Source organism: Drosophila navojoa, chromosome 3 (assembly GCF_054131105.1).
Source record: "Drosophila navojoa isolate 15081-1374.11 chromosome 3, UAZ_NAV_1.0, whole genome shotgun sequence".
In the NCBI taxonomy this organism is placed as follows: Eukaryota; Metazoa; Arthropoda; class Insecta; order Diptera; family Drosophilidae; genus Drosophila; species Drosophila navojoa.
The window spans coordinates 31,211,018-31,223,501 of record NC_142891.1 but is presented as its reverse complement, the minus strand read 5'-3'; the positions used below and the strand labels follow the sequence as shown (position 1 = coordinate 31,223,501).

The 12,484-nt window shown below is 37.0% G+C and overlaps 1 protein-coding gene across 3 annotated transcripts in view; it reads right to left on the bottom strand.

Annotated features, from left to right (window-relative positions):
- GATAd (GATA zinc finger-domain containing protein GATAd) overlaps positions 1-12,220 on the bottom strand; it is a 37,654-nt gene extending 25,434 nt beyond the window's left edge. For all 3 annotated transcript variants that reach the window (XM_089257653.1, XM_089257654.1, XM_089257655.1), the window contains exon 1: positions 11,383-12,220. In XM_089257653.1, coding sequence (XP_089113779.1) covers positions 11,383-12,036 — 654 coding nt within the window. In that variant the 5' untranslated portion in view covers positions 12,037-12,220. The remainder of the gene's footprint in view (positions 1-11,382) is intronic.
- Positions 12,221-12,484: the final 264 nt, after the last annotated feature.

The window sequence follows — 12,484 nt, the reverse complement described above, 5'->3', positions numbered from 1 at the left end:
TTGTAAGGCTCAGCGCTCGTCTCCTTCGTAATCTGACTCTGGGGTTGAAAGGGTTGGTTTTCATTTGTATATTTATGCAGTCCGTACATGTGGCCCTTATCTTTTCACAGCGTACTACCTGCTAGTCGCTGAGTGCGTCGGAGGCATGTATACGATCATCGTATATTCATATGTTCATGCCTGAATATTCTGCGGGGGGCCAAGTATGTGACTTCCGGAATTGTTGTCTGTGGAAATCCTTATATTATACAGGACAAATACAAATTAGATAATTGTTAATATTCTTGACGAAGTGATCGTCAATCCAATCCTTATGTTCATTCCTGAACATTCTGCGGGGCCCAGAGAGTGGGACATCCAAATAAACCGAGTGTGCCACTTGCAGTTTTAGTCTCCCTAGTTGGTAGCGCTGATGTGGTCATCACTGGAGTGTTTGAGTCGGTATTGTCGCTGTTCTCTTCAACTGCACATTCAGCAGCTGTTGCAGTCTCCGCAGAATTTTGCTCTTCCGTCGTGCGGCCAACTGTGGAAATATCATCCATTGGTCGAACTTCCAATTGGATATCTGTTGATGTATCTTCAGCGATACTCAACGTCGATGTCGAAGTTGTGGCAGAAATTCCATTCTCGTCCTCATCTTCTATGCCCTCCGAATCCAATATCGGAGTTGGTGGAGGCCAGATCTTCTTTATTTGTCTCTTGTCTTCACCCAGCTTTTTTGTTGTTACTACTTGAACTTTATTTTCTTGTTCTGTAGATTCAGTTATATTTCTTCTCATGTGTGGGCTTGCCGGCGGGTTTAAATCCCACTTTTTGAACACAATTGCATCCAAAGCTGCCTGAGATGCTAGCATCTCATCAGCGGTGACCTCGTCACTGTTATCGGAGGAGCTCACGCAATTTCGGATACTGCCTTCATCATCATTCTTCAACAGTTCCTTGTCCACTGGCAAATAACGTTTGTAGCGTCTGCATAAACAGTCCCACGCTAACTTGTAGTTACCCACTCCCACTCTCCTTCGTAATCTGACTCTGGGGTTGCAAGGGTTGGTCTTCATTTGTATATTTATGCACTCCGTACATGTGGCCCTTATATTTTTACAGCGCACTACCTGCTAGTCGCTGAGTGCGTCGGAGGCATGTATACGATCAGCGTATATTCATATGTTAATGCCTGAACACGGACCCATTTCATTTTTGCAATCGATTACTATCATATGTATATGATAGACCAAAATATAAATCGCTTCGATTTTCTCTTAAAATCGCACAACTGCGAAGCACAGAAGACAACATATGCTGCTTAGCATTATCTAGAAACTGAACGTTGGTAGGGTAGAACTTCTAAGATTCGATTGGATTCGGTATCAATGTTTTTCCAAAAATTAGTCTGTTTATTACGAAGTGAAATCGTACACAATGAGCTGCATATACCCGCATATGATTTTATAAATATTTTTTTATCAACATTATCAGTGGCAGAACGAGAATTGTTGCTCCATTGCAAATGGAGCCTGATGCTTCAAAACAAACTTTTGCGGTAGACATAAATCTACACAAGTATAATCAATAATTTTAATGAAACTTTCAGAAAGTAATCATTCCAAAGCACAAGTCTCTAGTACTTGATATACGTTTAATTGGGGGTGAAGGGGCGTGGTATCCCAAATCAGTAAATTACAAAATGTTTGTATTCATTATTTGCATACAGTGTGCCACTAAAGTCACCGTACTCTTGTTGTATTTGCGCGAATGACCCTGAAACTTGGCCAAATTTTTGTTAAATTAAAAAATGTTAATGCAGGATTATAAACTAATATATTTTCTTCTAAACTAAAAAAGAAAAACAGTGAAATTTCAAACTTAACATAATAATATTAATTAAAAACAATAGGAACTCCAATGTCTGCGTCAACAAAAGTCTACGTACTCTTACAAACTAATAGAAACTACTAACTATAAGGAACAATCTTTTCAATTAAACTTCAAATTTAGTATCTAGTGGGATAACCCTTCATCTTAATCACCTCTCTGAGGCGATTTGGCATTGAAAGCACCAATTTTTCGATATATTTGGGATCTAACGCGCACCACTCCTGGTGTAATGCCTCTCGCAGGCGGTTTTTGTTGCTTATTTGGTGCTTCCTTATTTTTTTTTTTCGAGCATATTCCAAACATGCTCGATTGGATTGATATCCTCTGTGGCGGCGTCTCTAAAAGATGTGGAGTGTTGTACGCGAGATACAACCTAGTATTAATTGCTTTATGTTTAGGGTCATTGTCCTGTTGAAACCAGAAATCAGACCCAATTCCAAGTTTCTCGGCGCTGCTCTTTAATTTTTTTTTTAAATATCAATGTACACATATTGGTCCATCACTCCGTCGATGAATTCCAAATTTCCGACTCCTGCTGCAGCTATGCAACCCCAAACCATAATACCTCCGCCGCAGTGTTTTACGGTTTTTATTGTATTTTTGGGGTTCAGTGCTTCTCCTGGTCTCCTCCAGACGCGGAGACGCCCATCTGAACCAAAAATGTTATATCCGAGAAGATAACCTTCCGCCAGAAGTCCATTGGTTTGTCCACATAGGCTTTGGCAAACTCTAAGCGCTTTCTCCTGTTTGTTAAATTTACAAGAGGCTTCTTGCGAGGCGTGTTGGACCTAAAGTTATAGGTTTTAATGGCTCTACGGACTGTTTCCGGGTGAACTTCCTTGTCAATTGTTCGACCCAGCTCTGACACAATCTGCACTGCGCTACAAAAAGGATCCTTGTCCACCAGATGCTTTATTGTGCGCTTGTCACGATCGGATAGTACAGGTGGCCGACCAGATCTCTTGTTGTTTTTGATGCGCCCTTCATATTTGAATCTACCAATGACAGTCTGTATAGTAGACTTGCTTCTGGACATGATTTCTGCTATCTCTGCATACGACTTTTGCTCCTTTGTGTGGAGATGCAAAATCTTTCCACGATCTTCAAGCGATAACTCTTTTCGTGGCATTTTTACTACAAAACTCAAATATTTTGTCCAGCTCAAGTAAAACACGCCAACTATTAAGAATTTACTCATTATTGCATACATATTTCGAAAACCCCCGTTATTTCTAAGAAGAACGCTGGCGCCAGACAGTGCAAGAAAATAAGAGTACGTAGACTTTTGTTGACGCAAATATTTGGGTATGTTTACATTCGCTGTAATATTATGGAACTAAAATTAAAAGTAAATGTTTTTCTTTTATAATTTAGAAGAAAATATATTAGTTTATAATCCTGCATTAACATTTTTTAATTTAACAAAAATTTGGCCGAGTTTCAGGGTCATTCGCGCAAATACTGGAAATCGGCGGTGCAGAAGGAGTATGACAGCCTGCAAAACATGAAGACATGGAATCTGGTCGATCTTCCCGCAGGCGAAAAGGTGATTGGTTGTAAATGGGTTTTTACCACCAAGCGTGATGAGCATGGCAACGTTCAGCGTTTTAAAGCTAGATTAGTCGCGAAAGGATGCGGACAGCAATACGGAGTTAACTACACGGAAACGTTCTCTCCAGTTGCACGTTACTTCTCAATCAGATTGGTGATTGCGTTAGCTGTCGAGCACGGGATGCACTTGCATCAGATGGATGTTTCTGCAGCATACCTGAACAGCGAGCTACACGATGACGTGTATATGCGACAACCAGATGGTTTTATTGACGCTGATTATCCCAAGCGCGTACTGAAGCTGAAGAAATCGTTGTACGGCTTGAAACAGAGCGGTCGGGAGTAGAACCAAAAGCTGGAGAGCGCTCTTTTGGAGATTGGTTTCGTTCCATGTGCTAGTGAACCATGCATTTATACAAACAAAATCAAAGGGTATTTAAATATTATTGTTGTATTTGTTGACGATTTTTTTAAGCAGCTCATATCAAACAAATTCGATGTGGTCGATGGTGGTAGCTGCACTACTGTCTGGGAATGGAGATTGAGCGAGATGGCAAGACTGGTAGTCTCTCCATAGGCCATAAGCAGTACATTGAAGATCTGCTGAAGGATTAAGGCATGAAAAAGTGCAATCCAAGCGCGACTCCGTTGGAAATTGGTTTCCAGACGAGGTGCGATGATGTTGACTACGGTCAGGTGGATAAAAAACGCTATCAATCACTCATTGGTTCGTTATTGTATTTGGCGTTGACTACACGGCCAGATATAATACACTCTGTGGCTAAGCTGGCGCAGAGTAATGCAGATCCGCACAAGAAGCATGACGTTGCAGCCAAGAGGGTATTGAGATATCTGAAACGTAACTTAGATTTGAGACTACACTATAACAAAACGGGTGTGCCTGTCCACTGTTTTGTTGATGCAGACTGGGCTGGCGACAGTAACGATCGGAAGTCCTTTACGGGTTGGTCATTATACCTTGCTGGAGCAGCAGTCTCTTGGGAGTCAAAGAAGCAGAATTTGGTCGCCCTCAGTATCACAGAGGCCGAGTACGTGGCACTTTCTACGGCAGCCAAGGAGGCAGTATACGTTAGAAAATTGATCAATGAAATGGAGGTCGGGCCGATGGCAAAGGTGCTGATACAAAAACAATGTAATAGATATAAAGTCCATTCCCACAGATGACATGATATCAGATGTATTAACGAAGAATTTATGTGAAGTTAAAAGTGTTAAAATTATGTATGTAAACACCGCGAATGTCTATCTCTTTTGCTAACATTATTCTCTTGTTAGGTTCTGTTCATTGTAACGGACATTCCTTCGTTTATGCTTTAAGTTCATATTTCGGCTGCCTGCGCTGCAGCGTATATGCTTATGTATTTTTAGTCTCTAACAAACCTTTGAATCGAATACACTATCTTAAAAAAAAATTAAAAAAAAAAAAAAAAAAAGATTAATCAGTAAAACCTTGTTTTGACATTAATATTTATGTGTATTGAACTTATCTACAAAATAAAAGAATCCGTTTAAAAATCGCATCATTTTTGCAGAAGCTATTAAATCAGCCGGTTCGCGCATTGTACAGTGTGGGCTTACTATGGTTTTATAACTTTTCTTATCGATGGGCTATCTCATGAATGGTTCTAATAAAGCACGACAAAAATCGAACTTCTATAAACTACATATGAATCAATATTTAAAATTTGGCTACTCTATCTCTAAAAATATAGCAGATATACAAAAATAACTTATTTTTTGATGTTTTTAATCGATAACAAAATAACGGGGCAATTTATTAATTTTTAAAAGAAACACTCGATATGCGATTATTCCAATAATCGATTATTCATCTAAAGAAAAAATTTATCTATTAAAAGTCTTATCGAAGAAGCCTACGTTTTCAAAGCTAGAGTTTCAAATTTCAAACATAGATTCTAATGGTTTCGTTATTTGTTATACTTTGGATACCAGAACCAAGTTCCCAAGAATTCCAGTGAAGATCAGAGCCAGTATATTTAATTGTGAATAAATTGTCATTTGTATACCCTGGTCCTATTGAAAATGGGAAATTAGGGTATAATGGTTTTGTTAAAAACATGTAACAGGCAGAAGAAGGTATTCTTGATCAGGGCGACGAGCTGAGGCGATTTAGCTCTGTCCGTATGACTTTCCGTCCGTCCGTATGTATCAACGCGTCGATCTCAGAACACTTAAGAGCTAGACTTGAATGTTTTCCTAGGTTCGTGTAGATTACGCGCATATCGAGTTTACCAATAAAAATCGATAAATACTCCCGATATTTTATTATCGACTAATAACCTTATCGAAAGCTAGTTATTTAATTATATCTCTTACATAATTAATATAATGTAATGAATGTACATACATACATTTGATTATGATTAAACTTTAATTAAATTAAATGATAAAAAAAAAAAATTTTAATATTGCCCACACTACTGCGCAGCCCAAGCGCAGTCGCTGCTTAATGCGCAGTTAGCACAGCGCGTTCTAATACGTGCATGTGTCTGTTGGAGGGTTCAGGGTATCTCTTAGTCGAGCAGTCTCGACTTATAGATATAAATATGGCAAATATTGAACACGATTTGTAGATCATATGCTAAAAACAACATCTGAATTTGCGAAACTGCAAAAAAAAAAATCGATTCGTGATCTAGATGAGTTAGCGAGCAAGGAGGAGATCTTGGAGGCGATTACAGTTGAAGTAACTGATAGCTCACTCCCCATTGAAGCTATCAAATCGCTTCGACCAGCTTTTGGTGGACAGCAAAGAGCTACGGTTGCTCTTCCAATTGGGAAAGCTAAGACTCTGCTCGAGTTGTCCAAAATCAATATACGATTGGTAATATGCAGTATCCGGTCATAGGGCGCCTGTTTCAGGTGTGGAGAGATGGGTCACAGTGCACAAGCATGCACAAAGCCACCAAAATGTAGCGTCTGCGTCCGGAATGGTGACAAGCAGACGGACGACACAGCAGGCAGCTTCAAGTGCCCATCCTACCGTGAAGCTGCACATAAAATTAAATGTTAAGATATCTTCAGCTTACTTTCAGATGTTAAGTCATTCAATGAGTTCGAACGTGGCCGATATGGTAACTTATGGCTCTACAGTTGCTATCTGGCTCCCAGCATGCAGCTTAGTGAATTCACAACTGTGCTTGACGAGCTTGCTGAGGATGGTGGAAGGCCATTATAGCAGGAGACTTTAATTCATGGGCGTTACAATGGGGCAACCACAACAAATGCCAGAGGCCGTATCCTACTGGAGATCTTTGCAACACTAGATGTTGCCCAGCTCTACACTGGCCACGAGTTCACCTTCGGTCGGGCTGGATACGGATCTGTAATTTACATTGCTTTTGTCACTTCATCCCTGTTTCGGGAAGCATCATGGAGCCATTGCGATAGCTATACGAGCAGCGATCATACGGCACTTCTGATGAGCCACCTGCCAGGGCGTCAACCTCGTGGAGAGATTCGTATCGGCTGGATACTTTTGATCCTGTGGCCTTTTCAAGATTATTCTTGATAAAAAAAGTCATCGGATGATTTATCGAACAAACTGGAACTGCGTAGCAAAAATGGTGAATAGTCTCTTATAATAGAGGGTTCAGACAATACGTTTGCATTTAAACTTCATCTCTAATTGCCTCTATTTGTTATACTCCACGAAACTAGAACAATTTTTTTATTTTTTAGCTAAAATACACGACAAGAAAACATTGAAAAATTATAAAAAAAATTTATGGACTGCCCCTACTATATAATGCTGGGCTGCAAGTCGGCTGACCCAGAGTTGCTTTGTATGCAAAAAAAGCGCGGGAAAAATTGTGCAACTTTCAAGTTTAGTTCTGCGGTAAATAAAAATAAAATTTATAGCTTTAAAAATGGAAAACATTACTGATGGTATGTACTATAAATTGTCAATTCAAATTTTTGAGTACATTTGTTTAATTGTCTAATTTTTCAATGTTTTGTTGTTGTGTATTTTAGCTAAAAAATAAATAAATTGTTCTTGTTTCGTGGAGTATAATTACAACTAGAGGCAATTAGTGATGAAGTTTAAATGCAAACGTATTATCTAAACCCTCTATTATAAGAGACTATTAACCGTTTTTGCTCCTTTTTGCTCCATTTCGAAAAAATAACGTTTTTATAGCTAAGTATGAGTTTAAGCGCTCAGAGCTTCTAGACGTATGGGCAAGCAACAATCGCCAAGCAGACGCGGTGAAATTGTTTATGATTGAAAAAATGAATAATAATGTGGATGAAAATGTAGAAAACAGTATTTCTACCCGAGTTGCCCAGTTTATTGCTTTTGTTAAAAGATATTTGCCCAGATGTAACCCTAATCTGCATAGATTCAAAGCAACACATTCACGGTGGGTCGAGGGCAAAATATTTATCAACTTGAAAGAAGTTAAGTCCTCGCAACAAAAAGCTGGCCGTAAAGAACTTTCTTATAAAGAAGCAGGCAGTCGGCTGAAGAGAAAATTAGCTTCTGATCTTGCAAGTCAAGAAGAACACACAACCCAACTGTTTATACATGCTGCATCGGTTTCAGCGTGTATACGAAAAACAATGCACAGTGAGAATGCAAGTGAGATAAGAAAGAAAATAGAAGGCAATTTACCAACTTCTATAGAACTATTCTTGGTATCCCATGTCCCCAACTGTGTACAAAGTTTTGATCCATGGATACCAAATAATGGATAGCTGCATAGTTCCTGTTGGTATTCTCGGAGAAAACGCATCAGAAGCTCAAAACAAAATTTATAAAAAAGACAGAAGGTCGCATGCCAGAAAGAGCAGTAGGCTAAACAACATCACTGATGTTTTTCACAGGGCATTAGATTCATCTGATCCGCTTTTGTCAAGTCTTTGTCTTAAAAAAAGACAGAAGCTTCACAGAAAATTAAAATTTTCAAGCGAAGTGATTGATCTGTTTGCTCTGAATGAGCCTCCGCAAATCGCGCATCAAGATGATACAAATGAAACTGAAAGTTTACAAGCACAAGATGAGGATGAGGATGATACAAACAATTTCGACCCAAATATCGAATTAGATGAAGAAAATTATGATTATTGATGTTAATTTTTTGAGAATGTGGTAATTATTGTAAAATACAAATAAGCCAAAAATTTTTTTCATATTTTTCTTAATTTTACAGGGTATAAACGGAATGATAATACATTTAAATTAAGATATATATAATATATTTAAAAAATTTATGTGTAAAGTACATATGATTTAATTAATGGGTAACAAGGAGGCGGGGAAAGGGCGTGGTCAAATCGTAAAAAAAAAAAAATTTTCAACTTCAATTTCAACCTTCTAGCTCTATTTTTGGAATTGATGCCAAAATTTCGGTCTTTTTTCCTATAGTGCATTGGAAGCACTAGACCGAACAATAAAAGATCTGCGCAATGACTCGAGATGTTTTGGTGGTTCAATGATTTTATTATCTGGCGATTTCCGACAAACACTACCAGTAATTCCAAGATCTACTGCTGCCGACGAAATAAACGCTTGCCTCAAAGCATCAAATCTGTGGCGATACGTAACCAAACTTCAACTGTCTGTAAATATGAGAGTTGCATTGTTGAACGGTCTATCTGCTGATGATTTCTCGAAGCAATTGCTGAATATCGGTAATGGCCGTATTCCTGTTGACGAATCGAGTGGCTTGATTTCATTTTCTCAAAATTTTTGCAATTTCGTCTCATTAAAAGATGAGCTTATCAACAAAGTATTTCCGAATATCATTGCTCTCCACAAAAATAGTAAATGGTTAAGTGAGCGAGCAATTTTGGCGGCTAAAAATAAAGATGTGGATAATCTTAATCTTATAATTCAAAATAAAAACGTTGGTACTCTGTATTCATTCAAATCTAACGACTGTATAACAAACGAAGAAAAAGCCACTAATATCCAACTGAATTTTTGAACTCCTTGGATGTGCCTGGTTTACAACCGCACAATTTACAACTGAAGGTTGGTTATCATGCTTAGAAATTTAAACCAACCAAAACTGTGAAATGGAACGCGTTTGGTGATAAGAAAACTGATGAGCAATGTGATTCACGCGTCGATACTCAAAGGAAAATTTAAAGATGAGGAAGTTCTTATTCCCAGGACTCCGATGATCCCAACAGGTATGCCCTTGGAGTTTAAACGAATCTAATTCCCGATTCGTCTTGCCTTCGCCATGACGATCAACAAAACACAGGGCCAATCTTTGACTATGTGTGGCCTCAATCTAAAAAATGCGTGTTTTTCTCATGGTACGTGGCATGCTCACGTGTTGGCAAATCATCCGCATTATATGTTCTTGCACCTAACCAAAAAACAAAGAATGTCGTTTACCATAAGGTGCTTGAATGAAAATCCGATTAATAAATTAATCAGTGTATCCCAACCTGAACAACATAGCTTTCAACAATTTTTGACCTAGAAATAATGGATAGGATAGAATAATGGATAGAAACAACAAACAAACAAGAAAGCTCTAGTCGAGACTGCTCGACTAGGAGATACCCTGAACCCTCCAATCTGATATTCTAATCATTGTGAACTTATTTTATGCACATATACATACATACACAAGAATCCACACGCACGTAGTAGCGCGCGCTCTACTAATTGCGCAGTAAGTAGCGACTGCGCTTGGGCTGCGCTGCAGTGTGGGCAATATTATCAGAAATTATTTGTTGAATAATATTATTTCTAGACGTACGATCTGAATGAAACTTTCAGAACTTAATCATAATGTTCAAATGTATGTACATTCCATAGCACAAGTCTCTAGTATTTGAAATTCGTTTTTTACAAATTGGGGCGAAGGGGGCATGATATTAAAAATCCATAAATTACAAAATGTTTGTATTCATCATATGTATATGCACAGTAAATCTGAAGCTCTCAGGTCTAATTATGTTAAAATGAGGCTGAAACAACTGAATCCATTTTTCGATTATTCTCGATAAGAAAAGTTATCGGATGATTCATTGAAAAAATAAAGCAAACTCGTGCTGCGTATGGTATACAGGAGTATGCATGCCAAATTTCAGCTCTCTAGCTTTTGTATCTTTTGACGGACGAACAGGGCTATATCGACTCAGCTCGTCGTACTTTGTGGGGTCTGCGATGATTCCTTCTGCCCGTTACATACTTTTGCACAAAACCATTATACCCTGATTTCGCATTTTCAATGGGTTAAGGGTATAAAAAGAAGTATTGCCTTATGTGTCCTAAATAAGATATGACACACATGTAAACATAAAAATATTGATTTGTATTCATATGTACGCAGAGTTCTGCGAACAATTGTATATGGGTTGCTGGCCACGTGTTTTTGCCAATTAACTAAACGTTTATTTAATAATTTTTCTACTAATTATCTATGAAGTTTCTAATTTTTATGCCTCATATTAATTTAGTAAAAATCCAAAGTCTCACGCTTAAAATAAAATAATTCAGTTTCTACTATATGTATATTTACGCTAGGAGTAAGCAATGCATTTTTTGAAGTCTCATCAATTTTTTTACATATGTACATATGTATGTATGTATGTATGTATGTATGTATCTTTAGACTGTCTTCTAACTTCTTGTAAAAACCGCTGATGAGAAATATTGATTCGGTAACAACCGATTAAAACGTTCTTGTATATTGTTCTTAAATATGTACATAATGTGGTAAACAGAAATATTCTGGACAAATTTTTTTATAACAATTCAAATATTAATTAAGGAATCCTTTTTATTATTTTATTATTCCAAAATTGTAACTAAGTTTACATAAACCTCAAAAATTTTGGTTTTTATAATGCCATATCTTGCTTTTTTATTAATTTATATTTTATATGTATCTGCACAAGTGAACGTACGAGTGTAGGTTTGTGTATTGAATTAAAATTACTTTGGCTTACCTTAATAGAGAGACAGTTAAATATCTGAATTGTAATGTGTGGTGATGAATCATCTTTATGCTCTTGGCTGTTCTCATCGTTTGTTGAAGTATTTTCGTCACATTTATAAAAAACATTTTTTGTGGGAGGCGATTTATCAGTGGTAACTAAACTTTTTATAATTTGATGCTCTCCATGATTGATCGATGTTGATGATATTTTCTCATTTAATTTTTCATTATTTCTCGGCAACGAAGATTGAATATGTAATGGTGTCGAATTACTTTGTGCCCTGTCTTTTTTTGAAAATAAGGGATCAAATAGATTGGTTTCAATAGTGCATGGCGGGCAGGCGGAAGCAGAAGGCACACTCGGTGTGTAATTAATTGTTTTTAACTGATTAAATGAATCAGTTTCATTATTATTTTTCACTGTTGATAACGAATTATCACACTCACAGCAACATGTTTTTGTGTCAAATACAGTACATTCACATTTTGAAACATTTTCATTTATATTGCACAGTTTCGCGTCATGACTATATTGGTTTTTATGTGTTTCGTTGGAAATTTTTTCATTTTTCTTATAAATTTGTAAATCTGCAATATCGCGCTCATTGACCAAAGTGAGACACAAACGACAAACTTGGTGATACTTATTTGGTACATTATACATTATTATTAATACCGAGTGTTCTTTCACACTGTTGATGGAATAAGTAAATCTTGTCTGTTTTTTGTTATATTTAAAATTATAACTTTAAACCAAATTAGAAAACAAAGTTAAAGACAATTTATCAATTTTTCATCGTTTTACAACCCACATTCAGATCACCGAAATAGTTCACTTCCATAGTTCTGTAAACCTACGATTGGCGAACTACTAGTTCTCTGATTAATAGGGCTGGATAATCGACATTATAAAAGTACAAATCGAAATAAATACTACACCATCCATGTTAATGATTTCATCCCACTATACATAAGAACACTATATTCGGTGTTTCCCCCCTTATAATAATCTGTATTTCTAAATACGCCCTACTAGGAATATATCCATGTAATTTTTAAAATATTGATATTTTATGAAATTATCATTTATTATAAGTTAAAATAATTATAAA